The 23,605-nt window shown below is 41.7% G+C and overlaps 1 protein-coding gene across 3 annotated transcripts in view; it reads left to right on the top strand.

The window, feature by feature from the left end:
* Positions 1 to 23,605, top strand: part of VWA3A (von Willebrand factor A domain containing 3A) — a 544,099-nt gene that overhangs the window by 53,590 nt on the left and 466,904 nt on the right. For all 3 annotated transcript variants that reach the window (XM_086940772.1, XM_086940773.1, XM_086940771.1), the window contains 2 exons: positions 12,234 to 12,358; positions 12,462 to 12,539. In XM_086940772.1, coding sequence (XP_086796898.1) covers positions 12,234 to 12,358; positions 12,462 to 12,539 — 203 coding nt within the window. The remainder of the gene's footprint in view (positions 1 to 12,233; positions 12,359 to 12,461; positions 12,540 to 23,605) is intronic.

Raw genomic sequence — 23,605 nt, 5'->3', positions numbered from 1 at the left:
ATTCTGGCCACCAGATGAGTTTTCACATGAGAGGTGAAGTTGGGATTTTGGATGACTAGGAGGGACACAACAGGCCCCCCACAGGCAAACGGAGGGTCATGTTTAGCTAGGTCACCTATTTCACGGTCTGGCAGGTGACGAGACCACCCCTTGATCAGATGGTATGCTGTAGGTGTTGCTTTCAGGGACAACCTCTTGCTTGTTAGGCAGTTCTCTGCTCAACTGTTCCACACATCTTCTGCCCGTCAGTGGACTCTGTTTATCTTTTCCATTTAGTCACTGCCCCTTGTATTCGAAGCCCAGCTCTTTGCACAGGCACACAGCTTTTCTTGTTTACTTTGTTCAGCAACAGCAACTTCTCCACAGATTGGTTCAGACTTCAAACCAGTCATAAAGAGTGTAGCAACCCAAGTAGGTGCTTTTCTTGGGCTCTATTGTCTTCTCTCTTGTAAGCAGGTCTTCTTTTGATGTCAAAGAGATATATTTAACACTACTGTTTGCAGGGCCCAATACTTATTTTCCAAGATTGCAAGCCTGGCCATTCAGGTGATGTGTAACTTAAAAATCTTGAGGATCCCCCTCCAATTCAGGTGAACATGGCGCTGGAGTGATCCGCTTGGGTATAGATCATGCAGATCAGCTGCCCATCCTGAGTCAGATTTTTGATGGCTCAGATAGTGATGTGGAGCGATTCTAGATAAAATATAGATCTCATTCTAAGAATGAGGGTAGGGATCAATTTCAATTTCACCCTGACTGGCAAGTGTGGCTACAGAGAGAATGGTTTCAGGCAAGCAGATACAAGACACAGCTTCTCAAAGTCATGCACAGGAGTTTTGTTCCAGTACCATGTTCCTCCCTCTTCAAATGACAAGAGCTATTACCCATTTGTGGGGAGTCAGTCATATCATCCTAAAAAAGCAATCTTCATTCCCCTCTGACATTCACACCTTGTGCCTGAGAGTGAAGTCTTCTTTCTGTAGGAATATGTTAACTGGAGCAACTTGGGGTTTTCATGCTTTGACATCAGCCACTTAAGCGGTTGGTGATCCATCTGGACAAAAAACTTGTTTCTGAACAAGTGAGGCCTGAATCTCCGAAGGGCCCACATGATATTCGCTATAGCAGCCCTGTTCTGTTCCCTAAGGTTAGAGAGGCAGTGTTCAGATGGTAAAGGCTTTTGGATACTCTTTCCCTTTCTCATATGAACAACTGCCTGAGCTCCTTTTTCTGAGCATCCACCTGGGCAATGAAAGATGGACCGTTGTGAGGAGCCTTTACCACCAGGGCATGGCATAGTGCATCCTTCAGGACATCAATCACCTTCTGATACTCCAGAGTCCATATAACATTCATGGGCTGCTTCTTACAGCTCATTCACTTTTCTGGCTGATTCCTATTCCTCATAGCTGTGTATTTGATAATCTTTTGGGCTTAATTAGGTCACCCTCACTAGATCAAAATTCCTAACTTCCTCACCCGTCAAGTCCTTAAACGTCTGGAAATCTAGATCCATCTGTCTGACCCTTAGAGACTCTGCTAAGCTTATCCAACACAAAGCAGCAATTCCAGGGATGTGGGAGAAGGTGACCTTGGAGAAAGAGAAGTCAGGGGAGGTCTTATGGGGGCTATGAAATATGGGTTCCTATTCTCAAGGATCTGCAATCCTCTGCCATGGGGCCTTTTCACTTCTACCTATTTCTCAGCCATACCCTCCGAACGGGGTGCGATTTTGACATATACGTGATTAACTGCTCTTTATTTGTCCCATGAGAATTTAACCCCGGGCAGTACACATTTTTCTCTGCTTCTCTACAATCATACTCTGCAGCTCAGGTTCTTCCCATCGTGCAACCACCATTTTAGGTGTAGTTGACTTTTAAATGCTGGGTTTATCAGCTGGTACCAGTGTCTCCTGAAATCAGAGTCTGAAGATCATAAACACTTGCTCACCAATGTGAAACGTTTTTTGTTGTCAAGATTTCTCGGTGCCTTCACAGGGATGCAAGGGATACAAAGACTAGTCCAGCTCTCCCTCTCGGCCTCCACTGACCATCCAGGGATATAAGTGGGTAATCCGATGCTCTAAGGGGAAAAGGTAAGACGCGGAATAACATGTGCTTTAAAACGTTAATTGAACCAATTGGCCACTATGCAGCCCTAGGTTGATTGCTGTGTTCTAAGCTTGGTGAATGGTTGCATATACCTAGTTGTATACCTCTGATTAGAGATGCCCAGCATTGAACAGTAACAAAGCACAAGAACAAAACAAAAGATTTTATTTTTTTAATTCAATCATTTTTATTGAAAACACAAATACAAAGGAAAATACATACATAAAATAAAGGAAAAGGAAAAAAGAACGAAAATAAAAGAAATGAAATGACAATAATATTGGGTCCGACTCAAATAATACATGCAAGTTAATCATTGCATACATGTTGACATGCTCAAGTGCCTATTGATTACATCCAATATCTACATGAAGGCCACAGGGTGAGAAAACAACAGTGAACGAATATATATGCCAAGAGTGACCATATAAATAAGCAGGGTGGTGACATACAAAAGTATCAAAAAACATTATAGCCCACACCAACATAGCATCAGTAATAAAATGAAGTAACATATATAACCTGGATTGGTTGGCTTCACAGAGGTTCAAATGAGAATGATGAGGCGTCTATGGATTTCCAGAGTTTCCGGTGAATCTTACGCCATGGAGAGGTATGGAGTGCCGGATTGTCCGCACCTCTTAGGGAAGGACAGCCACTCTTGCCAAATTCTAAAGGATACATCCTTAGCATTCTTCCATTTGCACAATATGACTTTACAGGCTAAGGTGACCAAGAGGTCCATCAGGTGTCTATCGTTATCATTGACCAATGCTGGGTCCAGGACGCCTAATAAAATATATAAAAATTCCCTGGAAGGATTGATGTTGAAGATGTGTCCTATACATTTATAAACTTTATCCCAATATAGCTGTAAGGTGGGGCAGGTGAAGAGGCTATGAGTGAGGTTTACAACAGCAGAGTTACAGTTCCAGCATGTCGGACTATCTTTTAGGCGGAGTTTAAAAAGTTTTTTAGGAGTCCAGTATGACCTATTAAGTAACATGTACTTAGTCTGAGATAGAATAGGAGATAGGGGATATTTTATTCGAGAAGGCTGTGCTATATATTTGTATCCCATTCAAACGAGTTATTAGTGAAGTTGGGTTCGGATTCCCATTTGGCCTCATTTCGTTTATGCGTCTTCCTAGGGTTAGGTAATAGGAGTTTGTATATTCTGGAGAAGGTGTGACCCGCTTTCAGTATTAGGGATAATTGAGAAGCTAGCGATAGAACATAGGGTTTAATGGAGTGTGCGGAGAGGAGAGCTTTAAATTTTAGAAAGTCGTAAAAATCCATGGGGGATAAATTGTATTGGCTCTGAAGGGTTGAGAAAGGTAACGGGTGAGGCCCTGCATACAGGTTTTTTACTAGGTTTATACCTTTCTGAGACCAGAGCTCCCAGTAGAGCATGGTACCTTCAATCCTTAGAGAGGGATTTCGCCATAAAGAGGTCATATTAGACTTATTTACTTTTAATTTATGAAGGTGGTCTATTCGTAGGAGGGCTCTTTTGGTGTTAAGGAGAATATATTATGAGTGAGGAAGATGGGAACGATCCATGGTGAGGAGGGCAGGTAAAGGCATTTTATCGATGAGTGACTTTTCTATATCCAGCCATACTGGGGTGTAGTCTGGGTGTACGGTCAACCAGTTGGCTCCTTGCTTGCAGAGAAATGCCGTTTGATAATTCCTGAAGTTAGGGAGGCCCAGACCATCTTTTTCTTTAGATAACTGTAGCTTATTCCGTGATATTCTGGGTTTCTTCCCTTGCCAGAGGAACATATTGAAGAGCTTATAAACCTTGTTCAAAAAATCAGAGGAGAAAGTTATCGGTAGCATGCTAGCTAGATAAGTCACCAAAGAAGTCACCATCATTTTCAAAGTTTCGGCCCTGCCCCACCATGAGAGATATTTAGGGGACCACCCCTCCAGTAATGTGGATATCTTTTTGAAGACTAAAGTTTCGTTAGTGTGAAGGGTAGAGATCAAGGGCCCGATGTAGGAGCCCTAATACCGGTCGGAAACTGCCGATTTCGGCCGTTTCCGACCGGTATTAGGGTTTTCTAATGTAGGAGCATGCTTTACAGAATCGGTATTTTACCAAATCTGTATTTACAGATTCGGTAAAATTACCGAATCGGTAAATACAGACTCGGTAAAAATACCGATTCTGTAAAAGCACATGTAGGTAGCACATCTTTGAGTGCCGCAGGCCTTTCAGATTCGGTATTTTACCACCCAATCCAATTGGGTGGTAAAATACCGAATCCAGGTGTGCATGCACATCTGTGCATGCACACCTGTGGAATGTGACACACAGACATGCCCTTAGGGCATGTCTGTGTGCCACATGGCACACAAGTCCGGAATTGGGGTGCCAGAGGGTGTCAAAGTGACACCCACTGCACCCTTGCAAAAATCGGAATTTACAGAATCGGTAAATACCCATTCGGTATTCACCATTGATTCCTATGGGCTTCAAGGCCCATAGGAATCCATGGGGGATACCGATTCTGTATTTACCGAATCGGTAAATACCGAATCTTACAGATTCGGTATTTACCGATTCTGAAATACCTACATGTGCCCCCTTCTATTTTACCACTTCTTAAATACCGAATCGGTAAAATTCGGTATTTTAGAAGTGATAAAATAGAATTACCTACATCTAGCCCCAAGTCTTTATCAAAGTCAAGGCCCAGATACTTAAAGCATTTAGGTTGCCATGAAAGGCGGGAGTCTTCCATAATCTCTTTGCTACCGAGGTTATTTAGGAGTTTTACTTCAGTCTTATCTTTGTTTAGCTTATACCCGGACACACTAGAGAAGCTTTCAATTGAGGACATGAGAGCAGGGACAGCCTTATCAGCTTCTTCGGAAACCACTAAAACATCATCAGCGTAAGCGGTAATCTTGACCGTATAATCGTTAAAGTGGACCCCTGAGATACAGTTGTTGTTCCTAATGTGATATAAGAAGGGTTTAATGGCGAGTAAAAATAGTGAGGGAGAAAGGGGGCAACCCTGTCTAGTTCCTTGTTGTAACTGGAAGGATGGCGAGATTGAGGCTCCTGCACAGACCCTAGCCGAGGGGCTTAAATATATAGACATTACCATCCACGTGAAGTTTTCTCCAAGTCCAAATTTATTCAGTGCCACTTCTAGATATGTCCAATCAACTTTGTCGAATGCCTTTTTGGCATCGAGCATGATGGCTACTGTAGGCGAGGTAGTACATTTTGCCTTTTCCAATACATGGGCTAAGATCCTGGTATTATCACTGGATAGTCTATTCTTTAAAAAACCAACCTGTGATGGGTGAATAAGTTTAGGCAAGAATTTTTGGTGCCAGAATCATAGCAAAAAGCTTACAATCTAAGTTATTTAGGGAAATCGGTCTGTAATTCTTGGGGAGTGTCAGGTCTTTCCCGTCCTTAGGTAAAACTGCAATGATGGCTTCAGCCAGTGTTCCCGTGACTTTACCTGCCTCACAGAATTCGTGGAACAGATGTCAGAGTGGAGGAGTTAAAAGCGAGGAGAAACATTTATAAAATTTTGCACTAAACCCATCGGGTCCAGGGGCCTTCCCACATTTAAGCGATTTAATTGATTTTTCCATTTCCAGGGTGGTTATCTCGCTGTTGAGTTCTGACTGTCCTGACTCTGAGAGGGCTGGTAGGTCACACTTGTTTAGATAATCCTGAATTTAAGTATTATCTACATCTTTGTTTTTAGAATATAAGGTATTATAAAAATCTTTGAAAATATCAGCAACCTTGTCTGGGTCAGAATGTGTTACGCCATTGTGATCTTTTATACTATTAATCATGTTCTTCTGCACTTTAAACTTTAAGTACGCAGCTAGGCTTTTACCTGCCTTATTTGATTCACAGAGCCTGAATTTCTTTTGCCTGTTTATCCATACCCCAGCTCTATTACTTATTATTTTATTATATTCATATTTTTTGTTCACTAATTCATTCATTGTTGACTCATCTCTAGATGCTATGTGCTTACTTTCTAGGGTTGAGATCTCCTTTTCTAATTCGTCAAGGGCCTTGTTGTATTCCTTATTTATGGCTGATCTGATTTTAATGATTTCACCCCTAATGGTGCTTTTCAGAGCCTCCCAGCGGGTTAGGTGAGACGTGTCATTCCTTTTATTGTTCAGAAGGTAACTCTGGATTGCATTTTGTGTGAGTTTCCTATGCTGTTCTTTTTCTAACACTTCGTCATTCAGTCTCCAAAGGGATTGGCGGCTGGACGGTTTCACATTGGATATAGAGAGTGAGATACAGGAGTGATCTGATACCACACTGGGTTCTATTGACGTCTCCATAATTCTATTAGTGGCATTACTTGTGATAAATAGGTAGTCAATACGTGTGTAGGAATTGTGAGGTGGTTAGTAAAAAGAGTACTCCTTACCTGTAGGGTTTTGTAATCTCCAAGAGTCCAGCAGATTGAAACGTGAACCGAGGTTAGTAAAGGCTTTATGGGAATTGTTGCTGTGATAAGCACACCGTGAGTCCCTGTCTAGAGCCGGGTCTAAAGGTAGATTAAAGTCTCCCGCCAGGATATGCATAGCCGAATCTGGGATAGTTTTGTTCTGTTTAGCTAGGTCATTCCAGAAGTCTAATTCGCTAGTATTAGGTGCGTAGATATTGGTAATAAAGAAATACAAAAAACCTACATGCAACTGCATCCCTGATACCATGATGTGATTCTTCACTCTCCTCTGCTAAGTATTCTCATATATTATGTTTGCGGCATGTAACAAGGCAGCAAGAATCCTACCTATAAAAGCAAAACAAGTGTGTTTATTCATGCATTCTACTCCTCCATCGAAGGTCAATCACTATTCTCCCGCAAAGGCCGACCTCGCTAAGTCAGTTAAAAGGCTATTCAACATGTAGTTCCTTCTCTCATGAGTTGTTGTGTAACCGCCTCTGCTTCACCTGCTTGCTCCTGATATGTTATTTCACACCCCAGTTCCCTGTTACCTCGATGTCTCCAGGGTGTTATTTTTCACCTTGTTCTTTCAATGTCTCAAGGGGCTTTCTTTAATGTCTCATTTACACAAGGTTTCTCTGTTCTTGTCAAACTATCTCCTCCATTAAAGTTGTTCTTCTACAGTGTGGTGTGACTATGTAAGAAACATTATACTCTCTGTTCAAACTGAAGTCCCAGCTTCAGTAAAGTGTGCTTGTATCTCTGCACTAGTTGTTAAAGTTGGGATGCGAGCTGACTTGGAATGGTGGAGTTTACATAGGACCACTTCCAATGATGGCTGCCATTTGGAAGTCTCACACTGAAGTTTCATGAAATTGCAATTGAGCATGTGAGGCTGGTGCTTTCAATGCCAAGGTGATGTTGCTAAGCAGACGCCATTCATTGTCACCATCTGCTTCAAACTTTCATTAGATGACAAAGATCACTGTCAAGTAGGGCTAAGCTATATGATTGTGCCTTTTTTCGCAACTGCCGCACTTCACCATCTGCTCTCGACATCCTGTATTGTATGGCCTGTATCTCAGAGCTCACCAGTTTCGATCTAGATTTTCTTTTCACAGAGCACTCACAAGTCTGATGGACACTGAAAGAAGACAGTACCCATATGGAAAGTGGGTTGGCATGGGGGTCTTGACAGGAGGTTCAGAGTGCAACATCTATTAGAGTTCAAAGCCCTCGTGTGTGGCCTCAAGTTGGCCCCATGAGTCTTCACCAAATGTCTGGCAGCAATAGTTGTGTACCTTTGAAAGAAGGCTGCCAGGTATTCCTGTACTTGGAACCATTGGCTTATAAAAAGTTCAGTAGTGAAGGAAATCAGAATATTCAATAATGATCTTCCTGGTGCTCTTCCATCAACACTACCCTGACCTTCCTATGAGCATCCCTTGACCCTGCACAAGAGAAGAGAAGACATTGGAGAACCTAGCCAAGGCCATTTTCAACTACACTTCCCTTCCAGTCAGACAGTACATGTTGTTACTTTCCCTGATTCATCATTGCAGACTTCAGATGAGGCCCATCCAGCATCAGCTAGACAGTGGGCCGAGGATTTAAGGGTAAGCAAAGCAATTGTTACTTACCAACTGGTTCAGGCACTGTTGTGGTGGAGCCTGCCAAAGTATCTTTCAAGTGGCCGGCCTTTTCAATGGCCTCAATATCAGATGATAGTGACTACAGATGTATCAATGGACATATGGGAGGCCCAGACATATGACTTGACCTCAAGAGGCCAGTGATTGGAAGTGGAGAAGTCTTAAATCTCAGTGTTATTTACTTAGGTGTGCAGGCCTTTTTTCTACATCTACAAAACACTTCAGTCCTAGTTCAGAGGAACAGCACAACATTGATGCAATAAGGTATATGCCTTAAGTTGAACGTTCTCATAGTGTCACAAGTGGAGGCTTCGTCATGATCAAGTCAAGCAACTCGAGAGAAAGAAAAATGCCTTCTGTATGCCAGGAGGCAGTATCAGCAGGGTACTTGAGGAAGAGTTTGAAGTTAGCTGGTTCAACATCTTTGCATAGGCTTCTCCATTGTTTCCTCTGGTCTTGCAAGTCCTCACCAAAGTAAGGAGAGAAGTATGCAAAATGGGATTGATTTCTTCTGCATTGCTAAGGAAGTATTGAAATGACAAACCACTACAGCTGTCTAGAGGTCCACAGTTCACGTTCAAAGTGCACCTGGAATGGTTTTCCAGACAGCAGGAATGAATTCTGCATCCTGATCTAAAATCCTTCAAAATCATGGTCTGGCTTCATTTTACGTAAAATGTGAACATTTGGATTCCCCCAAAGGACTGCAGCGATGGCTTTCTGCAAACATGTGCACCATTTACCTCCAAATGTTTCAACACTAAATAGAAGTGATTCTGTATCTGGTGTGAAAGTAGGAGCTTACACTCACTCTCTGTGGAACTTCATTGGATACTCTCATATCTGTTACTCCAGTCCATGTACAGCTTCAAACACAACTCGGTGATGGTGCATCTAGTGGCTATCTCAAGATACAAATGAACTTCTCCAACAGAGATGGTCAAATAACTTATGAACGCCCCACCACCTTCAAGTGAGTCAGCCCTCTGTCTTCTAGGAACTGAATACAGTTCTAAGCCAGCTCATTGCACCTCTATTTGGACCAAACTACAAGCCCCACTGGAAGTTGCTCTCTTTGGAAACAAGATTGTTTTTTACATTGACCACTTCCAGAAGAGTAAGTAAATAACATGTTAACAATGAAGCAACTATTTCTCCAGTTCTCAAAGGATAAAGGTGTCCTAGGACTTAATCCAAGATTTATTGCCAACTTGCCATTGAACTTCCACCTTGATGAGTCAGTTGTTCTTCGTTCATTCTTTCCCAACCCTACTTCAATGCAGAGAGATGCTTGCATTCTCTAGACTAGAGCTCTCCAACCTTTTCTGTAGTCAGAACTACTTCAGGTTGATGAAAATCATTGTGAGTTACTGAGCAACTCATACATTGTTACAAGACACCCCCAAGCCCAGCATCATTGACATGGGGCACTAAGATGGGGCTGCCATGTGTGTCAGTAAGAGCGTGGTATTTGGGGAAGTATGAACATGTGTGCATATGAATGGGATATATGTGTATGGTTGACTGGGATCCTGTGTCATATGTACTTGTGGCACAGTACATACCATTCACCATATGTGGCACCATTACATGTATAACACAAACACACAACCTTTTTTTTTAAATGGGAGAAATTTAACATGCAGAAAACTTTTCTGTAAAAATGTTCATAATATTGGACATTTTTTTGCACTTTAAATTTCTCCCACTTAAAATAATGGTGCACTGTGTCGACCAGCCACTGGGAGCAAGATGCCTGCTGTGTGTAAAGGAGACACTTGGAAATGGGAAAACAGTTAAACTGAAGAGTTAAGATTCTGTTTATGTGCATTCCATAAAACTCCTCATTTTAATTTTTGCCCATTTCCAAACAGCAGGCATGTAGACATTGTGACCTATTTATACCAGAAACAACCATTTGTTTACATGGGAGGAATTTAAAGGGAAGAACTGTTCTTCATAAAACATTATGACGTAATTTGTTTAAGTGAAAGTGGGGAAAAACCTTAAGACTTATTGTTTCATAGAATATTTTTCTTCAATTATAAATATGGCACAGTGTCTACAGGCTACTGGGAACAAGGGACCTGCTGTTTGTAAATGCAACACTTCCAAATGGGAGAAAATTAAAATGAAGAGTTAACTTATGGCCTGATTTAGATCTAAATTACAAAAAACAATTTGATGGACAGAATGTAGATCAATGTCTTACATTCACCCCAGTACAAGGATCTGGGCCTAAATCCATCGTTTTTTGCACTCCACACCACCCTGGGTTAGATAATGGCTTTATGCAAATCAGCTCTGACCCTGTGCCCCATGGGAACAGTCCAGTCCGAACTACAACAGCCATATCTTTCCCAGACCGGAATCAAGCATCCGAGGACCGGACCGGTTTCGAGGTAACACCTCTCATCAGCCCGGCTAGCTTGACTCCAGTGGTGTGGAGGCTCTGGGCCCAGATCTTTTGACTGGGTTGAATGTGTGACATTGATCCACATTCGGTCCATCACCTGTTTTGTTTGCAATTGCCCTGATTTAGATCTAGGCAGATGGGCTACTCCATCACAACAGTGACGGATATCCCGTCCGCCAAAATCTAAATCCCATTTTAGCCTATGGGATTTATAGTTTGGCAGATTGGATATCCATTACTCTTGTGACAGAGTAACCTGTCCACCGAGATCTAAATCAGGCCCTCATTCTTGAAGGTCACTTTTCATATTTATTTTCTCCTGTTTAAAAGCTTTCAGAAACATAATTTTGTTCTCGGGCTCCAATACTGATTTGACAAAAACTTTTAATTAAGAGATAAATACCTCAGTGCTTCAGTTCTTCACCTTTGTGGCCCGGTCTGGATCATAAGGCTGACTGAGCACTGCTATTATCAGGCCCTGCTATCTGCAGCCTGCTGATAATAATATAAATAAATCCAGCCTTCCCATAAATTTAAAAGGAAAATGTGACCCTCTGCTTATTTAAAAAATGAACTCAAGGGTGTGAGCTGCTCGAAAGGTGTATTCGAGATAATGGTAACTTGCAGTTCACTGGTTGGAGACACCTGCTCTAGACATACACAGGTGTCTTTTTTATCTAGAAAAGACTTATGACATTAAAACCACTCATCAGATGTTTGTGGCCCTTGGACATCTTTGGAAGAATCGTTCTCCGTCTAAGTTAAACCTATTCAATGGCGTTTGGTATACATTGTCTTTTGTGACAAAAATGAAAGGACTCCTGCTGGGAAGAGTCACGGCTCACTCAACCAGAAGTGTTTTTTCATTAGCAGCCCTCTACACTCGTGTCTCAACATGCCACCTTTTGGGCTTTGACATGCATGAACAGGCACACACATTGACCAATCACTAGTGCCTAGACATAGGTGCAGCAGCAGAGTCTTCAGTGCGTTAGGCAGTTATTCACAACCTCTTTTAATAAGATATGTCTGCTTAATACTGTTAATGTATGGTATATTATTTATTAATTCAGGCATGTAAGTCTATGAAAGATCCAATGCAGAAAAAAAGCAAATTCTCTTCTGTAATTATACTTCTCAAAGTTGATACCTTTCATAGTTTCACCTAAGACCCACCCTTCTACCCGTTTGGAAACACACTAGTTGTTCCTTTTCACGTATGTGCTTTGCAAATCCATGCTTTGGAGGCCTCCAGGGGCAATGGAGTGCTTGGTTCATTCATCTGATTGGCTAAAATATGGACACTTTTACATGAGATATATTTGCTATTAAATAAACACTGTTTTTGGACCTATGGGCATTCTAACAAAGTTTATTGCTAATTTATGCTAAGGAGATTCCCAGCCTGACAATGGGGAATAATTCAGGGATCTGAATCTGTGAAAGATACCAATGCTGGAGTACTATAGTAACATGTGAGTAATGTGTTTCTTTTGAGAACCCAATGAACAGTGAGGATTTACAAGCACTAATGTGGTAGTACATTAATACCATATTCTCTATTCCCTTCATGATGTCTTCTTTTTGTGCTTCACAGAATGTTCAAGGAAAAGAAGCCCATCCAGTGGACTTTCAAACCTCAGAAGAATGGCTTAAAAACCACAGTCTGGAACACATGAGACTTACAATTGAGAATCTGATCAGAGAGGGAACTGTTGTGTTGTAAGTTCAAAATGTACATGTGTGCTTAGCTTTCTGGAAATATCTTTCATAGGCTAAATCTTGCTTTGTCATCTTTTATATTTTTTATTTTTATCTTTCTTAGAAGCAGAGCTGACAGTTCCACGAAGCACATCGAGTTTACTGCAGACACAGTTAATCATTTTGCATCAAGAGTTTGCCAGTACGTATATGAAATTTAGTAACACAAATATGTGCTAGGTGTAATGAGGCAATTTATGGATTCTGGATCAGAGGTAAATTAAGCTCACAAAACATTTTGTATAAATTTCATTTTATTGTGCTTTAAATTCTAAATAACAAAGACAATTTAAAAATGAATGAACATCAACATCTGAAACATCATCGCCATTCTTAGTTTGAGAGATTTTGTGGCTGTGCAAGAAGGATCAGGCGGTTGCTTAAATAAGAACAAAAGGAACATTACACACTTTCATGAAAAAGTCCACGAACCGTGAAAAGCAACATAGTATCCTCTAGCTATGAGCAATATCCCTCACACGAAACATATAGATTCCATGCATTTGAATAAAAATGTGAACCAGTAAATTTCCCTGTGCTTCTGGGAAATGTTATTCCTAGTGTAGGATTTGTCCTTGAGCATAGATATATTTTTCGTGCAATAGCTACCTTAATCTTTACTATTAAATAATTTTTATAAACAAGCAAATAGTTGAAGCAAAATAGCGTTTTACATGTAGTTCCAGGTAATGTCTACTTACAAATGATCAAACAATGACCTTTGTAAACTCTCAAATTCTCTTCACCTCTTTCGCGTAGTTTTTAATTGGACGAGACAATTCTATTAAATAATTTTCAAGTGTGAGCAAAGGCATAATTATCTACCAGTGCTCCTGTGTTCTTTTTTTTTTTTTTACAAGTGAAGTATATTTTATTGAAAATTCAGGAAATTCCAATTAATACATTAAGTTTCAAAAAATGTGACAGGCCCGTGAAAAATAAGTAGTTTAACAAAGAAAATATATAAAACACCCATGTGAAGATGTAGAGAACCACAGAGGGAACATAGGATCTTGAAAAACACTAGCTTGATTAACGAGCGCTCTAAATTGATAAACCCCTGCAGTGATATTTCCATGAAGCTGCTGTGAGTGTAAGGGTTCTTTAATCTTTCAAATGGTCTCTTGAGGTATGGCAGGACAGGCATGCTACTTAGGAAAGAATTGCAACTGGAAGCAAGCAAAATGGTTAGGTTGCCATTTTAGCAATTGATACAAATCAGTTAAAACATTTTATGGTCATACTACTACTCACTCTGCGAGCCCTAATCTTGACCTACCAGGTGGTCTGTTGTAGTTAGCTGAAGGTTGGGGTGGTGGTGGCTGCTGTTGAATTGCTGGTAAAGTCCTCTTTCCTTGAACGGCAAGCTGAAGGTTTTTCGGTAAAGTCTGACCACGTGCCTGCATTTTGTATGCCAAAACTTGAGCTCGAAGCTGAGGAAGCTGAACAGGACTGAAAGGAGACGGACCACGGTTTGGTTGATTGATAACCTGTGGATCTCCTGGCATCATGGGGGTCTGTTGGCCAAGAGGAAATTGCGGAGGAGTTGGACCGCCTGCAGACATTGGACTGGAAACAGGTTCAGGTACTCCTAAAGGAGATGGGTGAGGAGACATATAACCTTGGCTGTGCTGGTCCATTGGACTTTGAGGTAGACCCATCCCGGGGTGCGGCGGCCTCATGCTGGTACTCTTCATGGGGGCACAGTGCATTTCTTCAGCCATTGCTTTCTCATGCATTCCATCAATTGACTTATGCATTTGATGCATGCCCTCTGGTGTATAATCTGATGGTCCCAGGGTTGCCATTGGATGGGGTATGCTGTGTGGACCAGGGTTTGGCCCCATCATGCTCTGTACAGAACCAGTTGATGGTCCAGGCCCTGGGCTAGACCCTACAATAGGGCCAGGAGAAGTGCCTGGTACAGCAGAGGGACCATGGTGAGGCATTCCGCCAGGATCTTTTGGGGTAGACATCTAATGCAAGGTTTCCACCAAACAGTTTCACTCTGGGCCGCGGGGCAGTGCCTTCGGGTGTCCCCTCTCCCGGACACCGCTGTTCATCTAGATGGGCCAGACTGTACTCCAGTGTTTTTAAAAGTAAGATTGGCCCCAATACTTTTACAAGGAGGAAAAGCCTAATCCTCAGTGGTAGGTGTGAAAATCTGATAGGTGTAACAATTTTGTGCAAAACGATACCGAATTTCAGAAATTAGGAAGATACAAATCCATGGTAAGTCTTTGAAACACAGTTACCTTTTGCTTAATGTGTGAATGACCGCGTCACAGAGCAGCTGCTGTTTCTGCATAACGATGTGAGGCAACCCTAAGGATTTGCAGAAAGGTGTCTCATGGATATTAATTGTGTACAACTGCCAATGTGAGTCCTTGCAAATGATTGTGAATGCAGGGATGGGGACATGTGAAGCACAGTGGCTCTACATCCTGCATTGGCATTCACAATTTTCTGCAAATTCAGCCTCCCACTGTCCGTTAGACAGGGGCTGCATTTAAAAAAATTGACAGAAGGTGATGGGCATTGGGGAGAAAATACAACAGTATTAAGGACCAGTACATGCTCTCCTCAAGCCCCGTAGCCAACATAAAAAAAAGTGGAAGCTGATCAACATAGCTTTTGAATTCACTCCGCCCTTCTGGTCATGAAACTGAATCATTTGTGGATGGTTGTCTGCCACCTCCTGGTTCTTCACTTGATGACCCTTCCTCTAACCATCTTCCAGTTCCTCCGTAAGCTATGAGGGACTCTACTCCTCGACTAATTCATTTTACATGCTTAACTATGGAACTGCAAAATAGAGTTAGTAGTAAATAGGAATATTACCACACCTCATACAGAGACTTAAGTATATCAAATTGTCAGTGAGAACGGTCTACAATAGAATCGTATATATGCTGAGGTGCCTACACAGTTCTTTCACCCTACTACCAGAGGTGGCTAACCATGTGCATCTACAGCACTACATGCCACGAACAGATGCATATGGGGTAAGTAACATTTTCCTTATTTCAGGGACTTCGCCATAAAATCCAATAAATAGGCTAGTTTTACAACAGTGTTCTTCAAACAACGGCAGTCAATAGAAATAAGATTATTTGAATTTGAAAGCCACATTATTAGTTGAAAACAATGCTAAAATAGGTATGCTACAAGTTAATCCATTTTTAGTATACTTGAATTTAAACGTTTCCTTAAAGACCAAGCCCAAGAGAAAAACCTAGACAAAGCAAAATTGATTCTGAAGTATTTGACTTAAATATCCTCAGTGCTTGCCAATAATGTCTCACTCCCATCAACTGGCATATTGGAATTACCCATTTCTTCCTGGGTAAGATCACAAGTTTTCCATTACAGTGTTCAAACAGGACAGCAATTTATTCTCGGTGTGGCCAGGGACCATATAGAAGTAAAAGTATTTACTGAAACAATACAAATTCTAAAACATATGTACAAATTCTTGATCATTCAAGATAACATTCTGTATATTAAAGGTTCAAGATTAGAAATTGATTTGTGAAGTAAAAATGTTTCAATTATTCTCCCAGTACTCTGATCCATAATAAATGGATGCCCAGCAAAAGCCCACTATGGCTATTTTAGTCTGTGGCGTGTTTGGTCATGAATTAGATCAGGCTTTACCCAAAGATCTTTCATCTTCAGCATCCTAAACCAAGTTTTAATGTAGTTTAGCCACAGCATAGTGCAAACACGATCAATCTCTTTCAATTCCTTTAAGGACAAGCGGTAGTGCTCAGATTCTTTCACCACCCAAATTTGAACCCAGTGCACTAGCGGTCTGAGATTAGCAATGATTAACCCTGCGTATAACTAAATCCATACTTGAGGGTAAATTTGGGGTGCTGGTGGAAACATAAATAATGATCTTAAAAATGCATTCTCTGATGTACTTAGTGGGGCTACGTTCATGCAGCTCCAGGACAAGTGTAGTTCTTTGAGCACTGGAGTAATTGCCTCATAATATGTGAAGACCTTTTGTGAGACAGGATGCTGTATGACACTTTTCTGTGGCATCAAATTGGTCTTGGGGGCTCCAGCCAACAAGCCATTCCTCTGGTGAGATATGGGATAAGACACATGCCGGCACCGCTGTCTTGAAGTCAGCATCTGGGCGGAAAGGCTTCTTTTTACAGAGTAGGGTCAATTGGTGCCTGAAGGACTTTGTTTTGTGTGTGTTATGGGCGTTGAAGCTGTGGTTAGTGTCTATTTTTTAAAACTAGGGACTTTGCAAATTTGACTAGTTGTGGAGTGCAACTGTTCTGGTTTTTCACTAGGAGCCAACCTAGCACTATTGTTTTTTTATTGCTTTCTTTAGCAATGACCATTAATTCAGTCTTGTGGAAGTTCAATTTGAGGATGGTTTTGGACATCCATATTTGAATTTTCGTGCAGCTGCCCTGTAATCAGTCAATGTCCTGGCCAGATGAGACTTCTAGGTGCAGTTGGGTATCATCGACATATTGAAGTGTACTTGTTTTCCTGCTGGTTATCAGGTCTCCCAGGGCTTGGAACCATGGGAGATGTCACAGGAGATTGAAATAAGTTTAGTTCTACTGGAATCCATTTGGATTTTCTGGGATCTAGCCTTAAATAAGAAGTAAACCACTGCAGGATGATTCCTTTAAAGTTCCTTCTACATTAAATGGTGTTAAGTTGCACTGGATGATCAACCGTGTAGAAGGGCAAGATGACAAGGGTTGCCATTGTCAGACCTTAGAATAAAATACATTTGTTGGGATGTTTCTGAAGACTCTGCCCATTGTTTTTAGGGGTTTGGGTTTGGTTGAGCGCTGTAAGTGGGTAAACTGTAGAGAAGTTGAATATAATACTGGTGTGCTCTATCCAGTCTTCAAGTTGAAGGAGTGGCAGACTGGTGCAAATGTGGCCTAGGATGTCCCTGCAGGTGTTGGTAAAAAGTGATATGAGCTGGAAGATATCAGCACTGACCAGCAGATCGAGGAATGCATTTTTGTTAGTCTGTGTGCATCATCTGGCTGGTAGAAGTATCAAAAGAAGTTGTGTTTTTTAAACTGGTTGGCACTATTGTGACGAGGTTGGGTATTTCAGAGATCGAAGACGGGTTGCTGCCACCAGGTTGCTAGATGAGGTATAATGAAATGACGTTCCTAGCTGATAGCAGAAAATGACAGGATTGGAGTTCGAAGGTACTGAAGGCTGACTGCTTCAGGAGAGTGCTGGGCCAGAAAGTGCAGGAAATGCAGGCAACTCACCCCCTGCTCTGCTCGGGCATTCCTTGTGCTGAATGTTGTAGTTTTGTGGCACCAGAATATCAAGGATGCAGTGGATAATGAGCCAGGTTTCTTTCATACAAATGGCACCAAAGCTATTATGTGATGATGGCAGCAGTTCCTGGTCTGTTAATTAGCATGAAATGAGGCATTTATTGGATGTGTCTGTTGTGGCAGGTGATGCATGGGATCTCAGGTAAGGTTATTTTGATTGAGTGTGCACTGTTGGTGTGTGGGCTTGCATAAGTTGTGAGGAATTGTGATGATGGAGATGTTGGCAGCAGTGGATGAAAAGCATATGGGGAGGCTATAAGGAGGTGTTGGGCTGACCCTGTGCTTCTGGCCCTGGGGCCTGAACATACTCTAAAAGGACCAGCCAGGAGAAGACTGTCTCCCACGTAAGCTGTAGAAGATTGGCCTGGGATGCTCTGACAAAGTTCTTGATATTTGAATGGTGATTAGGTATTTTAAACAAGTTTATTCTGGATGGAAGGCGAGGGTGAGCAATGAAGTTCATGGAGTTTAGCGAGGACTGAGTTTACATCACCAAGCACCCTGTACTTCCTTCTGGGATAACCCTGGATGTATCAGGGCCTTTTGAGCAGTGAGTACCAGGCCACCTTAAATATGTTTTCTAGCATTTGATGATTTGGTGCCAAATTGTTTTCTTTTTGTATTAGCATTTTGTAAAGTGAAAAATAAAGTTATTTCATATATATATATATATATATATATATATATATATATATATATATATATATATATATATATATATATATATATATATATATATATATATATATATATATATATTCACTGAAAAAACCATTGGTTATAGACGATATATAGTTAGGGATTAGCCTTTTCAAAAAGTTATTTTACTCACACAAAACCATTGAAATTTCATATATAGTTAGATAGTTAGTTCCACTAACTATATATCGCGCACCCGCAATCCACTGCTGATGATGTCACATATTACATCATTCATGACATGGTTAGTGACATCACTGATGACATCACTGATGACATCACTGATGACATCACTGATGACATCACTGATGACAACATCCAGTGACTGTATGTTTCTGTAAAGTTAAAATATGTCTTACATATTGAAGAATGAGTGGATGTATAAGTGTCTGGATGAAGGATTTAGTAGGTGCATGACTGACTGTATGAGTGAGTGATTAAATGTGTCTCACTGAGTGCATGGGTTACTGACTAAACTGTTTTAATTTGTGCATCATTATATCTGTTGTTCTACAAACTGCTGCATATGTTGATCAGTAGCTATATGAGTAACTGTATGGGTTATTCATTGGTTGTCCAAGTATTTGTATGGGAAACTGAGTGTGTGTGTATGGGTGGCTGGGAGGTGTGTGACTCTGTACATAGATGTGTGAGTAGTTGATTCACTATATGTATGGGTTCAAAAGTGCATGTGGAAACAACTGTATGGGCGGTTGACTGTGCATGAGTGTATTAGTGAGTGAATGGATATCTCAGTGCTACATGTCAAAGTAAGTACATATGTAAAACACAGTACATGTGAGAGTTGACATATATAAATAACTGTGCATAAGAGCCAGTGAATGTGTGAGTGGCTGTATGGATCATTGTGAACATGTATCAGGGATTGTATAAGAGAGTAAAGTAAATGTGTTAGTATATGTTTGAATACGTAAGGTGTGTATAACTGTATAGTTGAGAAAATGGAGGTGTGATTGATTTTTTGCATAACTGACTAGGTGTGTGAGTAACTCCATGGATGAGTGACAGTCTGTGACTGTCTATTTACACTGATTGTATCTAAGGTTATATTAGAGTCTGAAGAGGTTCATGGTATTATCACATGAATGATATCATCAGTGATGTGATCAGTCATGTCAAATGAGATGTTATCAGTGATTTTATCAGTGATGTCATTTGAGATGTCATCAGTGATGTCATTTGAGATGTCATCAGTGATGTCATTTGAGATGTCATCAGTGATGTCATCAGTGATGTCACTAACCATGTCATGAATGATGTAATATGTGACATCATCAGCAGTGGATTGCGGGTGCGCGATATATAGTTAGTGGAACTAACTATATATGAAATTTCAATGGTTTTGTGTGAGTAAAATAAGGTTTTGAAAAGGCTAATCCCTAACTATATATCGTCTATAACCAATGGTTTTTTCAGTGAATTTTCAAGGTTTTGTAAATGCAAATTCCTAACTATATATGGCCTATAACCTATGGTTTTTTCAGTGAATTTCATTGGTTTTTTAATAGCAAATATCAAAAGCTGTAAAATGTCAAGTATGTGATAGGTAAAAACTTTTTCGTGTTTATGCACGCTGATGTGCTTAGAACGCTGCCCCCCTCCCCTCTTTTCTCTTAGTAGTACTCTCTCTTTGCAGATAGTGAAGAGTAGTTAACGCAGGCCTTTACCCCCGTTGTAATCCGTCGTGCCTGCTTGTCTCTCCATTTGATTGATTGTTATCCAAGCATTTACTGTTTTACAATTGATTCTCTTTGGTTCATTCTCTATTTACAAACAAGCACAAAGTCGCAATACTCTGTTTAGTCTTTGCAGATAGTGAAAAATCGTGAAAAATCATGTAAAAAAATAAAAGTAATCGAGCAAAATCAGTAGGCCACTAATTGGATCTCTTTTTGACCTCGCTAAAATAGAAATATTAGGAACAACCCTTCATGAGAAATAAGAAAATAGTGAGATGAACTGAGCTCCACACCATGAGGGCTGCAAGACAGCTCGGCTCCGTCACCCACCCCGCCCAAAATAACGACAAACCCTATGCAAATATTAAAAATATAGACAACACACCAGCAAAGAAACAGGGTAAAACATTTTATTAAATAACTATTTACATAACTATTTTATACTTTTTATTGCCCGATCCGGCTAGCTCAATCGATCGAGCATGAAACTCATGCACTCTGATAGCAAGCGTTGCTACTGATGCTATGCAGACCAAAACTGGTTTTCAGTTTGTACATTTTTCTAGATTTTTCCATCCAAGGTTGGTTGACTTTGTAGAACGATGGCTTCAGATTTTCAACATACGGTGTGGTGGCGCGGACTGGGAGGGGGCGCTTCGCTCCTGCCCCCTCCCCAAGTAAGATTTTCATACGTGAAAGTACGTTAATGGTTTTGGTCCCTGAGTTGCTTCAATGTCACTGCCATTCTCAAATGGCATAAGTTCTGGATGTTGGGTGCCATAGTTCAGAGTTCTGACCAGCGCTTGTAACACTGTCTGAAGCTTATTTCCACCTACTGCAGCTTCACTATTCTCAAAGTAAGTGAGGGTCGTTTGTGGACCTGACTGCATTTGAAAACAATGTTATATGGTACCTCCCTAAACCGCTTGACGGAGGCCCCCGAGGGGCGGTGTGATGGCACGGACTCGGAGAAGACGCTTGGCTACGACACCCTCCCCAAGTCTTATAGCACTGGTGTAGCCTGAGATCGCCCCCGACATAGGCGGCCGGCTCCCGGGGTCCGGCGGAACTTTTTGCCTTTTGATGACTCTTCTATTCTGGACTTTGTCCCACAATCCGTTTGACCTGAAGACACGCTGTAGTGGGGCGCCCCTTTACCGTTTTAGTTGCCATTCCGACCGCTTTTGCTACACTGTGCCTCTTCCGCCATTCAGCTGTTTACCGCCCGCTCTTGCGACTACAGCGTCTCGCTCACCATGTAGTTGAGTTGCGCCCACTCTTGCGGTGCAGCGATAGGCGACTGCCACAGGACTCTCAAAATGGCGGCCGGCTCTTCAGATTTGGGCGTGGTCCACTAAAATGGCCCTGGGACACCTTGGAACTCGGACGCTTCCCTGATAGGGCTTGGGCTCCATTCTCGAAAGCGTCCCCTCAGCCGTGATGATTCTACAAAAGTCTTGGGGACCCCCGACTCCCGCAGGCTTCTGGTGGGGAGCGGCTGCCATGTCTGCTCGTGGAATGGCCACGACGGAGCTACGAGATGGTTGTGCCCTCATGCTGACGCCAGCTTTAGTCTGAAACATCCAGAAACACTGTAGACTACCAATTCGATCAGTTCCGGTAGCGCCCCAACATGACCCGGTAGAGAAGAACTTGCCCTCCCCTCTTTGACTGATGGTTCTTGTTGCCTGTCCCCTCTGTTGTCATTTAACAGAACTTTTTGGACTGCTGAAAGGGGTTGTGTTCCGAACGCTGGTTGGTGGAGACATTGTGACTATATTCTTGACCTACGTTGTCGCGTAATGCGTTATATAACACGCCGCGTTAGCGCACCCGGAAGTGATCCGGGGCGCGGCGCGCAGCGCGTAACGTAAGCATAACAGGTCATGTGACTTGTTAATAAAACTTTTTATTGGTTCATTTTACTTTTGTTATTTTAATAATGAAAAGCTTGGTCATATGACCTAAAATATACGCTTTTTATTGATTTCGATCTTTTTTTTTTAAAAACATATATGTTATAATATTCCAGGCTAATGTACTTTCCCGGAAAATTTACAACTGTCCTGCAAGTAAAATATATTCCTTTTTCTTGAAAAAGGGCGTTTCTTCGTTCCATGACGGAGCCGTTGAGTAAAAGAGACTCGGCCTGCTGTCTTAGTCGCCGATACGCCTGATTATCAGATTCTTATCGATCACTTTATGTTGCAGGAGTGGAAAACACAACTGCCCTTGACCATTTATCTTTACTGCGTTCCTACGTATTATACCTTTTATCCGTCATGTAATTGGACTGCTTTATTTCACTTGCCTTTTACTGATTCGAAAACAGTGGCTAAAAGTAAAAACTTTACCAATGTAAATACTACTACCATGTTTTGTTTTAAAAACCTTTATTGTGAAAATGTCAGCATACAAATACGGGCCTATAACCACGTGGGCCGGCCACGGAGCAAACTGAAATTCGAACTTTCAATAGTACAGTAATCAATAACACATCAGAACTTAATATCAATAGGGATGTCGAAATATTCAATCAATTCTCGTCCCCGCCCGCCATGAGCATCAAAACTGCATTCATATCTCGTGATATCAAGGTTGTTCAACCAGTACACAACAAGGAGTTACGAGTCCCATTTATACCGGCGCCATTTTGGGCGAGGCCGGGCAGGTCCAAGATATAGTCAAAATGTCTCCACCAACCATCGGCCAGACCAGAACCCATTTCGGCCCTTTATGCTACAAGATGGTGTCTTCCATTCAGAAAATATTCTAGGCAGCATTTTCAAAAGGAAAGATAAACAGCCGTTCTCCTAGTGAGTCTCACATTGTTACATTTAGGAAGAATGTAGAAGAGTAATATGTGGAAAATCTGAAGCCATTTTTCTACAAACTCTCAATCAGCCTTGGATGGAAAAAAAAATCCTGAAGAATGTACAAACTGAAAACCAATTTTTGTCTGTATAGCATCAACAGCAACGCTTGAGTCAGCTTTGTGTCAAGCCGCCATTTTGATTCAATCAATAACGTCCCCCTGCACACATTCAGGGACCTGGTCATGTCTTCAGATGAAACGGATTGTGGGACAAGAAGCAAAAAGGAAAAGGAAAAAAGTTCCGTCAGACCTCGGGAGCCGGCCGCCTATGTCATGTGCGACCTTTGGCCACACCAGGGCAATAGTGAAGCTGCAGCAGGTGCAAATAAGCTTCAGACAGTCTTACAAGCACTGCTCAGAACTCTCAACTATGGCACTCAACATCCAGGACTTGCCATTCGGATCTTGGCGCCTTGTGCTGGTTCCGACCTATTCACACATCGGTCCACTACTGACATCACCTCATAAGCCAACGGGGCACCCCATGCCGACTTTCGGCGCAGCATTGTAGGATGGCCACACCAGTGCGGCAACTTGCTGGACACCACCTCGGTGCCATCCGGATCTCGGCGCGTTCGAGTCACTGTACCGCAAG

Source organism: Lissotriton vulgaris, chromosome 10, assembly GCF_964263255.1.
Source record: "Lissotriton vulgaris chromosome 10, aLisVul1.2, whole genome shotgun sequence".
Taxonomy (NCBI): Eukaryota; Metazoa; Chordata; class Amphibia; order Caudata; family Salamandridae; genus Lissotriton; species Lissotriton vulgaris.
This window is presented reverse-complemented; position numbering and strand designations above follow the sequence as displayed.